General features: G+C 43.4%; 1 protein-coding gene across 3 annotated transcripts in view; it reads right to left on the bottom strand.

Annotated features, from left to right (window-relative positions):
• LOC142750005 (CD5 antigen-like) overlaps positions 1–20,995 on the bottom strand; it is a 54,715-nt gene that overhangs the window by 7,917 nt on the left and 25,803 nt on the right. For 2 of the 3 annotated variants that reach the window (XM_075858690.1, XM_075858691.1), the window contains exons 3-5: positions 6,518–6,662; positions 6,278–6,388; positions 1,323–1,459 (exon numbers count right to left, since the gene is read on the bottom strand). In XM_075858690.1, the coding sequence (XP_075714805.1) occupies positions 1,323–1,459; positions 6,278–6,388; positions 6,518–6,662 (393 nt within the window). The remainder of the gene's footprint in view (positions 1–1,322; positions 1,460–6,277; positions 6,389–6,517; positions 6,663–20,995) is intronic. The other variant, XM_075858692.1, reaches the window with a different exon arrangement.

Here is a 20,995-nt window from a genome sequence, read left to right as displayed (position 1 = left end):
TGAAAAGCTTATAGATGCTGGGTGACACAATCACTTTTACCCTATTACTCAAGACAAATATATTTTGGGGACTGAGAAGGTTTTTGAGCATTTACAGAGAGATTGCAGGCAAGAAAGTAGAAATACGGGTTGCTGGAAGATGCTACCGTCCAGGTTCCCGACTGCCAGCTGTGTATATACGTCCGGCGGTCGGGGTCCTTAAAACCCACACCATAGACTACTTATGGCGCAGGTTTTAGCTTGCTGCCCGAGCGATCGGGCAGCTGAATGTCGGGTCTCCGGCAGTCAGTGACTCCCGGGGACCCTGAGGAGAAGATAGAAGAAGCTTTCGCTGCTTCCATAGTCTCTGATCTCTTCTCAATGAGAGCTGTGTATATGAATAGAGGCAGCGGCTGCCCCAGTTACAGTGAAAAAACATGGTGTAAAAGAAGAATAATAAATAATAATAAAGTCCCAATTTTCTGGCCTTTGAGGGACAGACCATAATAATAAGTAAATAAAACTAAAATAAAGTGCAAAAAAAATTAATAATAAATCCACATAAAATACCCACCCCCAAAAAAATGTTCCCCCCGCCAATCATTGTTGTAACGCTAGCCCTGACTCAATTACCCTAAAATAGACATGTAATATATCAAAATTTACGGTAGACAATGACGATCACAAATAAAAGGTCTATTTTAGGGTAAAACTATATTATTACCAGAAAAGAAAAATAGCTAAAAAGTACAAAAGCTTATTTTTTTATTATAATTTTCAAACTTTAAGCCTAGAAATTCTAAAATAGCAAAAAGGATAAAAATGATAAAAAAAAAAACCTGCATCGACTACGAAAAAATAAAATAAAAAAATAAATTTAAAAAAAAATAGCAAAAATCACGTCGTTACCCCAACAAATAAAAAAGTTATAGCCATTCAACCAACGTGTGCTACAAATGGCTAAACGGTGTCTGGTCCTGAAGGCTCAAAATAGCCCGGTCTTGAACCAGTTAATAGGATATATTACAAAGTTTTACATATGCACACATTCCGCTGTTCTATGCAAAAAAAAATATTCCGGATGCATTTTAAATAAAGTTACTTTATTTAGTCACTTGTTATTAAGTTACAGCAATTTTTTAGGGAAAGCTGAATAATAACTAATAATTGTAGGTCCTTGTCATCCGGCTTTACCAGACTCCTAAATGATAGACCTGCCCATATGAGACATCCACCTCATATCACTAAGCAGATTTTAAATTAAATTAAACTATATAGAAATGATATGAAAAGAAGAAGTCTTCCCATTTCAAGATTATGCTTGAAAAAGCTCTCAGTTTTACCTGCTGACACAGCAGAGAAGTGTCGTTTTTTGTGACGCTGTCGAAACACAAAGGAGTCCATTGGAAACCTATAAATACCTCTACATGCCCATCACAAGATGTGCGGCCCCTAGACAGTCTCCATGAGGCCACATCTGCTGGGTGAGAAGAACAGATATAAATGACAGTCAGTTTCCCAAACATCAATATATATATACAGCATGTACAATATATATATAAGAAACATTGCAGATATTAAAATTCACATATTAAAAAAAGAAATCACTTCATGAACATGGAGCAATAAACCAACTTAGACTTTGGGCCTGTTCACATCAGCGTTGGCTTTCCATTGAGGGGTTCAGTCGACTGCGCTATTGATTCCGTCGAAAAAACGGAAACCTGCCGGAATGGTGAGAAACGGAAACCATTAGCAATGTTTCTGTCACCATTGATATCAATGGTGATGCAAACGGAAGCTGTGGTTTCCGTTTGACTTTCCGTTGTGGGGTTCCACGACGGAAACCTCAGACGTAACCCCTCAACGGAAAGCCAACGCTGATGTGAACCGGCCCTTATAAAGTGACCGACCTGCGGCAACCGACAAACCTGCTGCAAGGAAGAACAACCTATATGGAGGTTTGTCCAAACAATCATACCGTGGTCACATTGGATTAAATGCAACCTGACAACAGTAGTTGTGATACTTCCACATTTTTCTTCCCCAGTTTTGTTTTATATGTGACTATCCAAATAAAATTAAAAAAAACTTCAAATACTCCAGTTTTGGAACTGGCCACTAGAGCAGTCACAATAGACGGACCCTTTTACTACAGCTCATTTGTCAGCTTAGAGCTACATGCACACGTTGTGTATTTTGCTGCGGAAAATACGCAGCAAAACCGCAAGAAATTCACAAAAAAATCAAAACGCATATAAAGGAGCGTTTTTTAATGCGTTGTTCGGTGCGGTTTTTACGTTTTGCTGCATAAATCGCAGCGTTTTCATGCTGCGGGTTTTGCTGCGCATTTCTCCAGAACTAGGAAGATAGAATTCGCAAGCGCAAGATAAATTGACACGCTGCGGTACATGCTGCGGTTCTGAAAATACGCAACGCGGGTCAATTTACGTGCGGGAAAATACTGCAGCGTGTACATGAGATTCCCTGGAATCTCATTGCCTATGCTGGTACTGTATTATGCTGCGGTTTTGGCGCACGCAAATATGCGCGGAAAAACTGAACGTAATATGTATCGTGTGCATTGACCCTAAGGCTACATTCACACGAGTGTGAGAGATTTACGTGCGTAAAAAACACGTGTAAATCTGTCCGTGTGCGTTGTGTCATGCATCAGTGTGCTTTGCGTGTGGCTTGTGTTTTTCACACTCACAAGTACTTTTTTTTTTCAATGTAATTGATGCGTAAAACATGGACAGCACACGGATGTGCCTCTGTGTGCGGTCCGTGGATTTCACACACACATTGACTTCAATGGGCGGCTAGGTGTGTGAAAACGCACCAATATAGGACATGCAGTGTGTTTCACGCAACGGACTCTCGCTGCGTGAAAACTCACGCATGTGTGAATAGCCCCATTGAAATAAATGGGGCCGTATGCTGTGCGTTGTTTCAATGCACAGTACACGGACGAGATTCACGCACGTGTGAATGAGCCTTTACTGTGTAGACTGGAACAGGGTTGGCAGGGGATTTGGTAACCGTTTTTTTTTTTAAACTCGTTTTATTGAAAATAAACTGTCAGAGTCAATTCATCACATACATCAGGATAACAGTATACAACCATCAGTACATATATCAGAAGAATCGATACACATAAACAAGCGTACTCGAAGGTACACACTGAGCCGGACCGTGGTACGCAGACCACGTATGCATAGTACAAATAGATCAAAACAATATAATGAAACGTTTATTCTAATACAAGAAATACGTGCCTACATTCCAATAGCCTTCAGTTAAGCACCAATCATACCGTACGGCAAGGAAAAAGAACACGTGGATGTGCGCCATCCACAGGAGTCCCTTACCCACTTCCACCCCCAGCATGAGTCAGAGCAGCAGATAACCCTTGGACTGTACAGTGAGTGAGATTCGATGAGCACCAGCCACCGCAGATCAAATCGAATTTAGCCGGCTTCCCCCGGTGTTTATACACTACTTTTTCAAAGGGAAGTATGTCATTGATCAATTTACGCCACTGCGCCACTGTTGGTGCCCTATCCGCCATCCACCTTATGGCCACCGCCTTCCTTGCCATAAAGAGTGATTCCCTAAGAAAGGTCCTCTCGTATATCGACCACTGCTCCTCTGAAAGCAGTCCCAACAAACACACCTCCGGCCTGCGAGGTATCGTCTTCCCCATCACTGCCGTCAATAATGCGACCACCTCCTCCCAAAAGCTAAGGATCTAGTGACATCCCCACATCAAATGAATAAAATCAGCCCTATCCTCCCCGCACCTATGACATTGTGAGGATGCCATCCGTCCCATACGGTATAGTCTTATGGGTGTTAAATAACATTGGTGGATGATGAACAGTTGCACCAGTTTATTATTAGCAGCGGGTGAAACCAGCAAGTGGGACCCCTGAGCCTCCCTCCAGTCCTCAGCTGTAAGTTGTGGAATAAGTTCTCGCCACCTATCCTCAGCCGCTAGGGGTTCCAGTCGCAATTTAGCATCTAGTAGAAAGGAATAAACGCGTAAACTGAGTACCCAACCTCACCACCAAGTCATAGCTAGAGAAGTTTGTGGAGTTCAGTGGGAATTGTGCTAGTAGAGCATGATGAAGCTGTATACAGTATAACTCATCCCACGGTGGTATATTAAAAGCCGCACGAATCTCACTCACCGCCATGACAGAACAGTCCCCCGTTAGCAGTTGTGACAGAGTATTTACATCTCTAGAGGACCAATAGTTCTTCCCCAATAGCCCATGTAGATGAGAAAAACTCGAATTATCCCACAGCGGACTCTCCGCCACCACCCCAACAAACCCCAGTAGATCTCTAACCTGTTGCCAGACACGTCTGGCCAACTTATGCAAGGGTAACAGAGAGCGATGTCCAAAATCATGCGGTTCCAATACCGGCCACAGGCTTTTCAGGCCCAGGACCCGAGCTAGATGACACTCAGCATTAGTCGTTAGGGGGGAGACCCAAGATACCAAATACCTGAGCTGACCCGCCAGATAATATAAAAAAACATCTGGTAACGTAGCCCCCGCCTCATCTTTAGGTCTCTGAAGAGTAGAAAGCTTGAGTTTAGATCTCCCCCCCCCATACAAACGGCGCAAACAGCGAGTTTATTATTTTGAAGAAACGTTTAGGCACCAATGCATCCATGTGTCCCAGCACATACAAAAACTTTGGCAAGACAATCATCTTTAGTATATTAACGCGACCTGCCATCGACAGAGGCAGACTTTTCCACACCTGTAGTTTATCCCTTATTTGGTAACCGTTTTATTGTACTGCTGGATAAGGCAAGATAGCAACACTATAGACACAGAAAGATCTGTATACGTCTCCCCACTAACTCCATAGTCTCTGGGGGGCTGTACTGTAATAGTTCATGACATTTCTCTGTCAATTAATTCCCATTCATCCCACCTATACAGACAATACAGGAAGGGTATGTGTTTCTTCGAAATAGCCACCCCAGGGATGTTTTTAAAAATAAACAGCTGCAATACTAAAAACATAAAAAAGAACAAACACATTATTTATCTTCATTCTATAGTCTAGGCCTTACAGATATTAGCATGCGCTGTCTATCCTTGAATAGTGGAGATTCTCATGCCATGGGGAGGAAGAGTTACAAAAGGGCTTTACAGGGGCATTGCTGCTGGCCCATTGGCAGCAAGCCATAATCCCACTGCAGTTGGGTGAGCTGTTTCAGCTGTACTGGCTGCGGGACCCCAGGCAATTGCCGGTACAACATAATGTAAGCCTACCAGCAGGTCCAGGCCTCCTATACAGCTATGGTGTGGTGATTGAAACAGCATGAAGCCCAGTGATTCACTTGCCACTAGTGACATTGCTTTGTTGTATCCTAGTAGCGGACAAAAAAAATAAATTGTAACTCATGGATAATTTTTTCTTGGAAATCTATAAGCCTTATTGTTATGAAGAAGCCATAAAATGTCTTCTGACTACAGGAGGACAATTTACATCTCCCCATGCTGGGAAGACAGTATATATGATTCACGTTCCAGTTCGACTATAGGTCAAAGGGCACATGATGTCTATTATAGTGCGCAACCAAAGCCGCACGTACTAATGGCTGCTGACCTCCATACACAGCATTTGTTCTATTACTGTCACTTATATGATGTTATCATTATACACTAAATATAAAAAAAAGATCTGATGCTGAAAATAAAATGAGAGTAACATAATTTCCATCATAAAATCAGTACAATTAACTTGGAACCACAACTAGACTGGATTTTCCAGTGAAAAGTTTGGGCAAAAGTTGCTTATACCATTGGGTTTTCTGTAATTTTGTTCTTCCTAAGAGGAAGGAATGATGGGATAAATATGGTCAAATAGTTTGAAATAACAAAAAAAAGTTGCGCCTTATGACTAGGGGTGTCTACAGGAAATGTTCTATTTCTATGGGAAATTAACATTTATGGTATTTTTTGTCAAATAAGTCACACAACTACAGATAATGAGGATTTCATTGGGACTTCCCCCTATATTCAATACACAGATGAAGTAATGGAGCCCGCCATACCCTGCACTGATGCCTTTCTATAGTTTTGGGTACTAATTGTGGGTTCAGGGGTGCAAGCTTGGAGTGCCATTGAGGTCAGGGATGCCCCTTCCAGTAGTGAAAGGTGATGCGTCCTGTGCCCACCCCGGACTGTTCACATACCAGTGATGTTCCACTTGAACCTATAAGGTCGTAAATCCCACAATATCATCATGAGACACATACATTGGTTGTTACCTGCAAAGTCGCTGAAGTTCTGGCTACAGGAGACCACAGCAATGCTCTGGGGATCACATACCTGCACGGCTTCTCCTCTACTCTCACACTCGTTCACATTGGACTCATTTCCTGTGATCATAGAAAAAAAATACAGAAAAACACATTTTCTCCAACTTTGCAATGTGATTAGTGTCTGTATCATCATGATTATTGAAGTAAATCTAATAACAGGAAGAGGTTATTGTATTCCACACAAACCTTCACATTCTATGCCTTGGACAGCTCCATAAGAGTCCTTTGGTGAAGACTTCAGGGTCCATGTAGCATTTGGAGCTCCACATCCTGATTCTTTGCATACTACGCGTGCGAGAGGGGACTCCAGGCTCCACCGGGTGTCACACACCTGCATATAAATACACAATCATCACCGTAGATCTAAATACTCTATCCAAATACTCTATTAAGGACTTCTAAGTTATAGGAGTTGTGTGGTGAAATAAAAATCAATGGCCTGTCCTCAGAATAGGCTATCAATATCTGATCGGTGGGGGTCCAACTCTCGGCACCCCTGCCGATCAGCTGCTTGAAGGGGCCGCATGTCACTTAATTTCTTGTTGCAATACGATGCACCGCTGCAAAAAATTTATCAGTTTTGTGCCATGCTGAGTTATGTAGTCACACAACAGGGTCCGAGTGTTGGACGATAAGAACTGCCGTTTTGGTCCGTTTTTCTCAGCCGTTTTGCATCTATTCCGTTTCCGATCCGGGCCGTGTTTCTGTTTTTAACTCCCGATTTTGACCCATTTTTTGTTTTTTTTAAAAACGTATGAATTTCGTTTGTAAATTTTTTGCCACACACTTCCGTCTGTAGATAATGCCACACACTGCCCTCAATGCTACCCCCTTCCATCAAAAACTGCACCAAAAAAAGGCCACTTCTTTGGTGCAGACTTCATGGCGTTTTTTAGTGCGTGAAGCAGGTCTAAAGAGGGTTTCCCAGTTTCAGCAAATATACAGTAGGTTGTTTTTCACAAAGGTGCATGGCTCATTACATCAGAGAGATCTGACAAGGATTCACACTGAATGCTGCCACAGAGCCAGACCATTACTGCGCCATGGCAAAACGGCATGTAAATATATGACGTTTTTGCCACAGTTTTTCCACAATTGCAGTAAAAGCTTCAGAAAATTGCAATCATAGTAAAACTTCAGCACAGAGTACATGTATTTACATGTGGTTTTGTTGTGCTGTAGCTGCGGTGCGCTATTCTGCGCTATAGGATTATGGGACCACCGTCTCCAGGGGTAGATGAATTCACAGCAGCAGGTCCAAAAGAAAATTCAGTAAACAACGGAGAGTTTTCTGGGGAAAATAAACACATGGAAAACACAAGCAAAAGTCCTATACCTGGCACGATCTAAACATGCAGCATCCCTACTGCCAAGCACAATGACCCACATTTATTAAGACTGGGGTATCGTATGCCAGTTTAAGTAAAGGAGATTACTGGAATGATTAGCAGAAAATTTATTTTAAGTATCGCGCGTCTCAATAAATTTGGCACATTTTGAAGTCAGAAAAATACACAATAAAATCTATGCCTACTATGAGTCAATGTGGTCAAATGTCCATACAGTTCGCTATCTACCACCAGTAAGGGTCTATTAGAACGGTCTTAGTGTAGTGGGGCCTTTCCTTCCCTTACCACTCCAACAACCGGGCCCTCGTACCAGGGCTTTCCACTAATTCTGGCTTCGAGAATTTGCTCTCTCCCTGCCAACACTTAGGGCTTGTCCCCGTGTAACGGATTTGCTGCAGAGAATTTCCACAGCATTTATGCATCGACTAGCAGACAATCCTCTTCTAGTTGATGCGTTTTTACTGCGGGTAGTGAAGATTTTTAGTTACGGTTATTTGTTGCCTTTTTTCAAGGGCTGTTAAATAAATGGAGATGGTGATATTTCTTCTTCCTGTGATGTCATTTCCACCTCCTGTAAGAAATTCTGCATCATTTCCGCAGCAAATTACGCAGTGCATTGTAGTTTGCTGCTAAATGGTTGTTCCTCATAGATTTTTTTTTTTATGCAGGACATCAGTCCACTTTCTGAAGCAATAGTTGACATGCTGCGGAAATAATATTACGAACCGTAGGTGAATATCTGGATGGAATTTTTCCGCAGCGCATGGACGACATTCCTTAAACCACGCCCACTTTGCTGCTACTGTATTATACTGCATATTTTCCGTCCAAAATTGCAGACAGAAAATACGAAGCAATTTCGTTACGTGTGGAGAAGCCCTTAGGGTCTTCTTACACGGGCCGACGTGGGCAATGTAGATGAGTGCCGATCAACAAATCGGCTCATTGATCGGCGCTCAATTGCTTCTTTCACAAGGAGTTAAAAATGAGGACCGTTACTCTGATTTCTCGCCCCCATACATTTCTATCATGTTGGAAGCCCGTCTCCCTGTTTACACAGGGAAATGTGCTGCCGACAAGATAATATTTTTGGCTACATAAACTATATGATCAGTCGATGATCGAGCGTTCTGTGAACACTCGTTTGCCTGATAATTGGCACGTGTAAAAGGACCTTTGCTTTCTGGTTGTGTTACAAGTGCATATTTGCATACATTGGGGAGATAAATCCTTTTCTCTCTCTGTAGTAGCAATCCTGCTACAACACCAGTGGCGTAACTAGCGCTGTAGCAGCCGTAGCGGCTGCTACAGGGCCCGCGGCATAAGCGCGACGCCACTGAACACTACGGCAGAGCAGGGAGGTATCTCCCCGCTCCGCCATTAAACAAAAGACATGCATCCCCTATCCACAGGACAGGGGATACATGTGTGATCGCTGGCATTGATAGGGAGAACGGGGGACCGAAAGTCCCCTGAAGTTCTCCATCACAAACCTCGGACTTCCGGGGTCTGTGTCGGCAGCTCCGTAGAAATTAATGGAGCGCCGGTCGCGCTTGTGCGCATGCGTGACCAGCGCTCCTTTCATTTTTATTGAGCTGCGCAGACGCCGGAAGTCAGTGGTTAGTCATGGAGAACTTCAGGGGACTTTCGGTCCCCCGTTCTCCCTATCGCTGCCAGCGATCAGACATGTATCCCCTATCCTGTGGATAGGGGATACCTGTCTTTTGTAGGACACACTATAGCTATAGGTCGGATTTTTTTGGGGGGTTGGGGCTGTATGGCGTTCCCTACAGGGGGAATTATATTTGATGGCGTGGTATATGACAAGTCCGGAATAATTTATTTGCAGAAAACAATAATGTTATAGTGGACCTTCTATCCAAAACACTTATTTGACATTTATATCTAAAAAAGAAAAAGTTAAATGGCCCATGTTTCTCTTGTGAAAGCCATTTAGGATTATGTAAATATCATCCGTCAGAGCGTTTAATTTACGACAGTCTGACACTAGAAGTTCAGATATCTTCTTAGTACATTTTGTGGGCCAAATCACTCTCCGGAGTATAATTGTGGCAATTAAGATGTGGGCATTGATGTGGATGGTGCTTTTGTTCCACTAGAATGTAACTACGATAAGAACTGTTGATGGCACACAAGAGTTGTCTTAGTTCAGTGGCGTAACTACCGCTGTAGCAGCCGTAGCGGCTGCTACGGGGCCCACAGCATGAGGGGGCCCGCGCCGCACGCCGGCACAGCCCCCCCCCCCCAATGGCCGGTGGCTCCGCTAGCAGCTGCTATGGCTGCTACAGCGCGATGCCACTGAAGGGCTTGTTCCTACAAAAGACATGCATCCCCTATCCACAGAATAGGGGATACATGTGGGATCGCTGGCAGCGCTAAGGAGAATAGGCGACTGAAAGTACCCCAAAGTTCTCCATGACAAACCTCGGACTTCCGGGGTCTGTGTCAGCAGCTCCATAGAAATGAATTGTGCACCGGTCGCGCTTGTGTGCATGCGTGACCAGCGCTCCTTTCATTTTTATTGAACTGCGCAGACGCCGGAAGTCCGAGGTTTGTCATGGAGAACTTCAGGGGACTTGCGGTCCCCCATTCTCCTTATCGCTGCCAGCAATCACACATGTATCCCCTATCCTGTGGATAGGGGATCCATCTCTTTTGTAGGACAAACTATAGGCCGTTTTTTTTGGGGGTGGGGGGGTGGGACTGTATGGCGTTACCTACAGGGCGGGCTGTATGGCGTTATCTACAGGGGGGTTTGGGGCTGTATGGCGTTATCTACAGGGGGGTTTGGGGCTGTATGGCATTTTTCTACAGGGCGGGCTGTATGGCGTTATCTACAGACGGGGCTGTATGGTGTTATCTACAGGGGGGGTTTGGGGCTGTATGGCGTTATCTACAGGGGGGGCTGTATGGCGTTATCTGTAGTGGGGAGTCTCTATGGCGTTATCTACAGGGGCGCTGTATGGCGTTATCTACAGGGGCGCTGTATGGCGTTATCTACAGGGGCGCGTATGGCGTTATCTACAGGGGGATGTATGGCGTTATCTATAGGGGGGCTGTATGGCGCTATCAACAGGGAGGCTGTATGGCGCTATCTACAGGGGCGCTCTGTGTGGCGGAATCTACAGGGAGTCACTATCTACAAGGGGGGGTTGTGTGATACCTAGGGGAGGGGGGGCCCCAGTCAAAAGTTTGCTATGGGGCCCAGTCTTTCCTAGTTACACCCCTGTACAACACCCTAGCTGTATTGTAACAGGCCATGTACCTGTGATCAGATCCAAAAGAAGAGAGGTGTAAATGTTTTGTTTCTGTCATTGGGAATCTGATCCACTTATGCTGGTAGACAAGTATAGGAGCTGTATCCAGAGTAACCTAAAGCTCCTGGGCCCTGATGTACAGTCGGTGCTTTGGATTTATCCTGCAGTAGTAGTGGGTTAGTGCTATCAGTCAGTGCCCAGTTAATCAGCTCTTGAGGCAGTGTAGAGACAAACCCTATAAATAAATGCTGAATATAAATCAATCAGATGTAGGAAGTAATACCCCCTTATCTGCAGTTCTTGGGCAGCACGTAATAGATATTAGAGCAATCAATACCAGTGTATGCCCGACAGTGTCTGCACATACTCACTGTCAGGATAATGCCGACACCCTGCTGAAGCCGTGGTCGCTAACATTAGGCTCCAGAGATGTGCTCCCCAGAGGCCGATCAATGCGTTACTATTTCAGGAAAGCACAATTACGCAGTGTGCGCTTGTCATACGCAGCACAGGGTCTGCTCCAGTAGATCTGTGTGCTTGGCTGCTTCTTCTACATCTCTCATGTATTTCTAAGCTTTGGTTTAGTCCAGTTTGGACAACTTCTTGTATGTTGACCCCATGCTCAGACCCCCAATGATCCACTGTTAATACCGAGATAATAAACGGCTACCCTCATGGCGTCCACTAAAAATCAATGGTCTGTCTGTGTAAAGCAATGGTGTAAGTGGTTCCCCAGAGCGAGAGCCGCTCTCCTTCTATGACAATACCTCTATCTGCCTTCTCTATGCATTTTGTTCACAAACTGTCCAACTGATCATCCGTATCCGATAGAAAATCATACCACAAAGCCCATTTACAAGTAGCGATTATTCAAACACGGCGAACGCAAAGAACCAACTGTGACCGTAACCCAAAACAGCAGCAAATTTCTCAGCGCATTGGCCATCTGGCTGCTGGGCATTGTCCTGCCTTTTCAGAAGTCCAATGTGTTTGCATTTTTTAGTAGTATGTGGGACTTTTGCCCAAATGGATGGTGCCCCACATAAACAACTAGTCCTTTACATATCCGGAAGAAAAGAAATTGTGGCACTCACCAAGCTCAAGTTGCTCTGTTTTATTTTTAAAGGGCAGACATCATAATGGGTTAGTACCACTATGAGATCTGCCCTTTGAAAATAAAACAAAGAAACTGAAAGGGTTATTCCCATCTGAACATTTATGGCATATCGTTTCAACTGTATTTTTATTGAAAAGTTTTTCAAAATACACACAAGACATAAAGACGTATGGGCAGGCCATACAATCCATTTGACATTGTTCAACAGTTAGACATAGAAAACAACTGAAATTCACATTTCAAAAATTCAATTAGTACCAATAAGAAATTATTAATTTCAAAACACTATTAGAAAATCCAATCAGACAAGACACAGGGAGAAAGACAAAGGGGGGGGGGGGGGGGAGAAGAAAACAAAAATGATCAGCCAAAGGTCTAATTCAGAGATATCGGCAGCCAATACTTATCCCAAGGGTCCCAAACTACTTTAAATCTGTCCAGCGTGTTGTCAAGTGAGGCCATCATATGTTCCATAGTGTGAATTTCCCTAATCCTAGTCAGTAAATCGGTGTTAGAGGGAGGTGTAGTTTGTCTCCGTTTCCAAGAAATCAAAGTTTTAGCAGCAGTAAGACAGTGACAGAAAAGTCGAGCTGAAGGCTTCTCCAATAACCTAGGAGAGACATTCAATAGATAATGAAGAGGGTCTAGAGGAATATCCTGCTGTAACACCGCCAAATTCCTAACCTCCAGCCAAAACTGTTGCACCAGGGTGCAGCCCCAAAAGATATGGAACAGGTCTCCCCTCTAATCTCGACATCGCCAACAATCCGACGGGATACTCGGATTGAAGCTATGCTAGAAGGCTCGGTATGATGCCAGAACATAAGGATTCTATATTGATTTTCTTTGTATGTTGTACAAGGGGAAGTTTTAGCTGCTTGTGACCATATGATCTGCCACAGCGAGAAAGGGATGGATTTATCCAACATGGTTTCCCATTTTGACATATATCTATGCATAGGAGAAGAGGAATTATCTGGAGAGAGTAGTATTGTGTAAATGGCGGACATAAGCCCCTTAGTAGTGGTAGTATGGCGACAAAGTTTTCCAAAGCTGGTAGGTGTAGTGATCCGAGTGGATCCGAAGGTTTGTTGCATGTAATGTCTAATTTGAAGATAGTGGAAAAATGTAGAAGAGGGGATGTTATGATGCTGTTGGAAATAAGAAAACAGGTGAAGATCTAGCGTATGAGGATCAACCGTATCGGCCAGGTGGAACACCTCTGCCCCAGTCCACAATCCAACCATTCCGGAAGTAGTACCCCCTGGAATAGTAGAAGTATATAGAACTGAGGTCAATGGTGGACAATCTGACGCCAAGTGAAAGCGCCTTTTGGAGGCTTCCCAAACTTCTCTCTGAAAGCGCATGGGACCCAGAAGAGACGAAGAAGGCAAGGCCAGCGGGTCGCCCCATAACAGAGAGTTAGGATGAACAGGTGCCATCCACAATTTCTCTATATCAGTCCACTTGGTGTATGCCCGAAGGGACACCCAACAGGGAATGCGACAGAGATGGGGCGCCCGGTAAAACTTCACAACGTCAGGGACAGACAACCCCCAGCAGATCGACTAGACAATAAAACAGATTTCGGGATTCTATGTCTAATAATAATAATAATAATAATAATAATCTTTATTTATATAGCGCCAACATATTACGCAGCACTTTACAATTTAGAGGGGACATGAAACAAACAATATCAGACATTACATAGTCGCAAAGTTAATTTACAATTCAAACCTGAGGAGGGAGGACCCTGCTCGCAAGAGCTTACAATCTATGAGGAAATAAGGGAGACACAAAGTGTAACAGTGTTTGTTCTGTACAATGGTCCGGCCATTTTTATACACATGTGGTGGTAACATAAAGCTGCATGAGCCGGTCACCAGCCAGTATCCGTGTATGGCGGACATGAAGAGAAGGAGAGTGAGGGAATCTTATTCTGATGACTGATCTAAAAGGAGGGCCATGGAAAGGAGTCAGATTAGGGAATGTTATAGGCCTGTCTAAATAGATGTGTTTTCAGGGCACGTTTAAAACTGTGGATATTGGGAATTAATCGGATTGTCTGGGGTAGCGCATTCCAGAGGACGGGTGCAGCACGAGAGAAATCTTGGAGACGGGAGTGGGAGGTTCGGATTATGGAGGATTTTAATCTAAGGTCGTTGGCAGAACGTAGAGCCCGAGTAGGGTGGTAGACAGAGATGAGGGAGGAGATGTAAGGAGGTGCAGCACTGTCGAAAGCTTTGTGGGTGAGAGTAATAAGTTTGAATTTTATTCGGAAGGGGATGGGCAACCAGTGCAGTGACTGGCACAGATTAGAGGCGTTGGTGTAGCGGTTGGTCATAAAGATGAGCCTGGCTGCTGCATTGAGGATAGATTGGAGAGGGGAGAGTTTAGTGAGGGGAAGACCGACTAGTAATGAGTTACAGTAGTCAAGACGAGAGTGAATCAGAGCAACAATGAGAGTTTTGGCGGTTTCCTCCGTAAGAAAAGAGCGGATTCTGGAGATGTTTTTTGAGGTGAAAATGACAGGAGCGTGAAAGTGATTGTATGTGAGGAGTAAAGGAAAGATCTGAGTCAAAAATAACCCCGAAACAGCGGGCGTGCTGCTTAGGAGTTATGGTAGTGCCACACACAGAGATGGAGACATCAGGTTTAGGGAGGTTAGTAGATGGTGGGAACACAAGGAGCTCAGTTTTAGAAAGATTCAGTTTCAGATAGAGAGAGGACATGATGTTAGAGACAGCGGACAGACAATCACTGGTGTTCTGTATTAGAGCAGGGGTGATGTCACGGGAAGAGGTATATAATTGGGTGTCATCAGCGTAGAGATGGTACTGGAAGCCAAATCTGCTGATGGTTTGTCCAATAGGAGCTGTGTAGAGAGAAAAGAGCAGCGGACCTAGGACTGATCCCTGATGAACCCAGATAGCAAGGGGAAGAGGAGAAGAAGTGGAACCAGCAAATGACACACTGAACGAGCGGTCAGAGAGATAGGAGGAAAACCAAGAGAGAGCCGCGTCCTTGAGGCCAATAGAGTGGAGCATGTTAAGTAAGAGTTTGTGGTCTACAGTGTCAAAGGCTGCAGAGAGATCCAAAAGAATAAGGAGAGAGGATTTACCATCCGATTTAGCCACCAAGAGATCATTTGAGACTTTAGTAAGGGCAGTTTCTGTGGAGTGTAGAGTGCAGAAACCAGATTGTAAGGGGTCAAGAATGGAGTTAGCAGAGAGATAGCCGATAAGGCGAGAGTAGACCAAGCGTTCCAGGAGTTTGGAGATGAAGGGCAGATTAGAGACTGGTCGGTAGTTAGCAGCGCTGGATGGGTCAAGAGTTGTTTTTTTCAGTAATGGGTTTATAATGGCATGTTTAAAAGCGGAGGGAAAGATACCAGAGGAAAGAGAGAGGTTAAATATTTTAGTCAGGTGACTAGTGACAGCTGGGGAGAGGGACTGGAGGAGGTGTGAGGGGACAGGATCACTAGGGCAGGTAGTAGGACGAGAAGAAGAGAGGAGCCTCGAGACTTCTTCTTCAGTTATTGGGTCAAATGCTGAGAGTGAAGAAGAGGGAGTGCGGGAGGGAAGGGGATCGATGTTACTAGGGGACTGGGAGAGAATATCATGCCGGATGTTGTCAATTTTAACTTTAAAATAATTGGCCAGGTCTTCAGCACAGAGATCTGTGATTGGCGTCTGCACTTTAGGACTAAGGAGGGAGTGCCATATGAACCTGAGGATGGAAGACTGCAATGCCCTCAACTCCCCCATGGGAACTGCCACTGGTAGAGTCTCAAAGAAATATAAGAGTTTAGGGAGCAGGGTCATTTTGACCGCTGCAATGAGTCTGAAAAAGGACATGTGGAGAGAACCCCACCTGGCCATAAGTCTACGCAGTTCTACAAAGAGAGGAGGGAAATTGGCATTGTCAACTGATGTGTACGAGGGGGTGAGTTGGACTCCCTAAATAAGTCAGGGAGACCTCTTTCCAATTGTAAGTGTAGTTTTGTTTGAGAAGCAAAAGAGTGTGCTGTGGGACATTAATCATTTATGGCATATGTACAGGATATGCCAAAAAAATCTGATAGATGTGGTTCCCACCTCTGGGACCCACACCTATCTCCCAATAGGAGATCCCCTGACCTCATCCCGCCACTTCTCAATACATTCACTTCTTTGTGAGTTACAGAAACAGTGTTGCGCAGCCAGAATGGCTGTTCCCAGAAATCCCGGCCAGCTCTGCACGGACTCTCCGCTTGCGGCCACATTGGGACAAATCGGGTGACCCCCATTCAGAAGATAGCTGTAGGTCCCGGAGGTGTGACCCGCTTCTATTAGACATTTATGGCATATACTGCGAAAATAAATGTCTAAGATGGGAATACCCCTTTAAGCTGGGTGAGTGCCACAATTTATGACTAATTATATGTGTGGTTGCAGGCTAGATAGTGGGATAAAACATGAGAAAGATACCACACCCCACTGCAATTCATTAAAAGAGTGCACCTCAATAGATATCTGTGACAGCTGCAGCAGGATGCGAGTACTGCAGCAACATGGCCATTACAGCTCCGCACCTCAAGAAAGACAATTTCCACTGAAAAGTAGAGAAAGATTTCTGAGCGGTTTGTCAGAAGCAAATCACGTGTTTCTTCAAGTCTCACAGTAGAGACACCCATCTCGTCCCAGTCTTAGACTAGTTTTCATACATGGACCCTAATCTGTCATATGTGCAGTCAGGAGGCCAAAATTGAGACTCCGACTCCTCTATGTTTCCACTGTCCGACTCCATCTCCTTCATAAATGGCTCATGTATAATAATTTGTAAAAACAAAATTTCCTGTTGTAAAATAGTAACATCAGGATGTTCATCAGCATCATGTAAATAATCAGGCTACTTAGATAGAACATAAAATATATTTATTGGAATACAATTTCTGAATTCTTCCAAATTCCTGTGACTAAATATGTAGCACACTATACATTATATATTTAATATGTTTATTTTAAAGGGGTTTTCCAGCTTCTGACATCTGATGACCTATCCACCGGATAGGTCATCAGTACATGATCCGTGAGGGTCTGACACTCAGGCCCCGCACAGATCAGCTAGTCCGGTGCCTCCGTGCACCGGACATACAAGCCGGAAGCTGTTAGCTCCGGCCACGGAATAGCGGCCGAGCTGCAGCTCTGCTCCTATTCAAGTGAATAGGAGCAGACCTGCAGTCCTGCAGCACGGCCGCTATGCTATGTACGGAGCTAACTGCTTCCGGTCTCCCTACGTAGCATTATGTGCCACAACATCTGGTGCCCGCAGGCCACCGGAGCGGCTAATCTGTGCGGGGTCCGGGTGTCGGACCCGCACTGATGACATACTGATGACCTATCCAGTGGATAGGTCATCAGTTGTCAGAAGGTGGACAACCCCTTTAAAGACAGAGTTGGAGTTGGTACATTTCTACTGACTCTACCAGAAACTGATTACACATCCCTTTATTAAGCAAAAACATTAATTTTTATTTTAAAAAAATTATTTGGTAATGGGATTTTTAACTTTTTGTACATGATTATGAGGGAAGCCATCTTGCCTGTATTCAGAGATTTGCTTTACAGCAGCCACATGGACATGTATACGTTTAGCGATTACTTCTATTGGAGACTGTTGTGGGCATGCTTTGTGACCTGTGCAGAGGTCACTAAGCTGAGAGGGCGAGGAGGAAGTGTCAGCCTATTGTGAGGCTCAGTGGCGAAAACTGCAAGATTTCAGAATTTTATTTTTATATAAAAGGCATTAATCAAAATTAGAAAATAAACATCACCAAAAAAAAAAAAAATTGGTTCAAAGTCAAAACTTGATTTAAACAATAGGTAATTTTCTAAAGATACAGTCCCTTACAGCACACAACCTCTTATTTGTCCGGGGGGCAGCCCAGACCGCTTTATCCCCTAAAGCCAGGAGCTTAATTTACTGCTAGAACTAAGGACATTGACTAAAGACAAAGAATGTTATGGACACCCACTGATTTCAAGGAGTGTTCAGTCTAAATATTAATAATGAGGTTCCCCCTGATTGCAGACATCCTAAACATCAATATGACAGTGAATGAGTTTCGAAATTAGAAAGCGTTTTCAAGTGGATAACACCTGTAAAGGGTAACTAAACTTTTAAAAAACTTTTGGACGTGTCATAGTGACATGTTAGAAGTTTTGGGGTCCGAACACAGAGACCCACACTGATCGCTAAAACAAAGCAGCAGAATTGATTAGGCGAGTGCTGTGCTGCTTTGTTTCTGATCGGCTTTCCTCTGAGCATGTTTACGGGCTCAATAGAAAGTTTATGAGTCCGTACACCGTTCGCTTAGTTTTCCAAGGAAAGCCGATCAGAAACAAAACGGCACTGTGCTCACCCGAGCGCTTCTCCCGCATTGTTTTAACGATCGGTGGCGATCTCAGTGATTGGTCCCCCACCAATCAAAACTTCTGACATGCCACTATGTTTAGTAACACTAAATAATATTTCATAATAATAATTAGTTCAAAGTATTCATGGCCAGAAAGAACAAATCTCTGCATTAATAAACCATAAGTAAAGGTGCAAAGAAGAACGATTGTTCCAGTCACCAGGCAGTGTAGCGTGGTTGACCCGATTCTACAATTAAAATAGGAGAGAGAGTTTTTATAGAACAGGACATGTGTCTGGAAGCCGCAGGAGCCACATGCAAGACTGCGGTCCAGCAGAGGCTCAGCCTCCCCTTGTCTCCATACAGTTGAGAACACATAACCTATTTGAATGGGTGTACTTTTTAACACCGACCACGTGCACTGCTAAAAATAGCAATAACAGATCCAAAAATAGCAGCTTATTTAGTGGCTGTAATCTGATAAGATCTGGAGGAAATTGAGAAGAATTAAAAAAAACTGTCAAACGTGAGAAACAGGACGGAAAAAAGCTATTTACGTAGAAACTGTGTATATGCGTGTGTGTGCATATATGTGCAAGTAGTAACTAATCACTTCCGTATTAGCGGGATTGTTAATAACTAAATATATTTAAAGGTAAACTTCACTTTAGCTCTGTAAGGTAATAGACACAGAAGTGACAAATGAAATATAATGTAGATAAAAGTAAATTATAGGACAGGAAAACGAATTTTACAATTATGTATTAAAAAGTAAAACACCAGTAACTGCCGCTGAAAGGAACATGGGGATATTGGTGGACTTTACTTTAGCAGCCAGTGTCAGGCAGCTGCTGTCAAGGCAAAAAAAAAAAAAGGATACATCAAAAGAGACATAGATGCACATGACAAGAACACTAGTCAGACCACACATTGAATACTTTGTAACTGTGTATAAGAAGGACATAACAGAACTGGAGCACAGGTGGGCGACAAAAATATATTAACCCCTTAAGGACGCAGCCTAGTTTGGGCCTTAAGGCTCAGAGCCCATTTTTCAAATCTGACATATTTCACTTTATGTGGTAATAACGTCGGAATGCTTAAACCTATCCAAGCGATTCTGAGATTGTTTTCTCGTGACACTTTGGGCTTCATGTTCGTGGTAAAATTTGGTCGATATATTCAGTGTTTATTGGTGAAAAATTGCAAAATTTAGAGAAAATTTTGAAAAAATTGCATTTTTCAGAATTTAAATGCATCTGCTTGTAAAACAGACGGTTATACCACCCAAAATAGTTACTAGTTCACATTTCCCATATGTCTACTTTAGATTGGCATCGTTTTTTTAACATTCTTTTATTTTTCTTGGACGTTACAAGGCTTAGAACATAAACAGCAATTTCTCATATTTTTAAGAAAATTTCAAAAGCCTTTTTTTTAAGGTACCTCTTGAGTTCTGAAGTGGCTTTGAGGGGCCTATGTATTAGAAACCCCCATAAAACACCCCATTTTAAAAACTAGACCCCTCAAAGTATTCAAAACAGCATTTAGAAAGTTTTTTAACCCTTCAGGCATTTCACAGGAATTAAAGCAATGTGGAGGTGAAATTTGCAAATTTCATTTTTCTTGCTGAATTTCAATATTATTCCATTTTTTTCTGTAACACAGAAGATTTTACCAGAGAAATACTACTAAATATGTATTGTCCAGATTCTGCAGTTTTTAGAAATGTCCCACATGTGGCTCTAGTGCGCTCGTGGAATAAAACACAAGCCTCAGAAACAAAGGAGCACCTAGTGCATTTTGAGGCCTCTTTTTTATTAGAATATATTTTAGGCAGCATGCCAGGTTTGAAGAGGTGTTGAGGTATGAAAGCAATGGAAACCCACCAGAAGTGACCCCATTTTGGAAACTAGACCCCTCAAGGAATTCATTTATGGTTGTTGTTATCATTTTGACCACACCGTTTTTTCACAGCACCTATTTGAATTGGGCTGTGAATTAAAAAAATGATATTTTTTTCCATTAAGATGTAATTTTTGTTCAAAATTTCTTATTTTCACAAGGAATAAAACACCCCATTTTGTTGCCCAATTTGTCCTGAGTGCGGCAATACCCCATTTGTGGTGATAAACTGATGTTTGGGCCCATGGCAGGACTCAGAAGGAAAGGACCACCATTTGGCCTACTGGAGCTTTTCTTGTGCTAAGTCATGTAGGCAGAAGCCCCTGAGGTACCAGTACAGTTAAAACCCCCGAGAAGTGACCCCATTTTAAAAACTACACCCCTTAAGACATTCATCTAGTGGTGTAGTGAGCATTTTGACCCCACAGTTATTGTGTAAAAGGTAATGCGCAGCAGATGGTGCAAAGTGAGATTTGCAATTTCCTATGCATATATGCCATTTCAGTGTCTGATATATTGTGCCCAGCATGTGCCACTGGAGACATACACCCCATAAATTGTAATGTGGGTTCTCCCGGGTACGGCAATACCCTACATGTGGCTGTTATTAGCTGC

Source organism: Rhinoderma darwinii, chromosome 3 (genome assembly GCF_050947455.1).
Source record: "Rhinoderma darwinii isolate aRhiDar2 chromosome 3, aRhiDar2.hap1, whole genome shotgun sequence".
Taxonomy (NCBI): domain Eukaryota; kingdom Metazoa; phylum Chordata; class Amphibia; order Anura; family Rhinodermatidae; genus Rhinoderma; species Rhinoderma darwinii.
The sequence above is the reverse complement of the archived record's forward strand: the minus strand, read 5'-3'. Positions and strand labels throughout refer to the sequence as shown.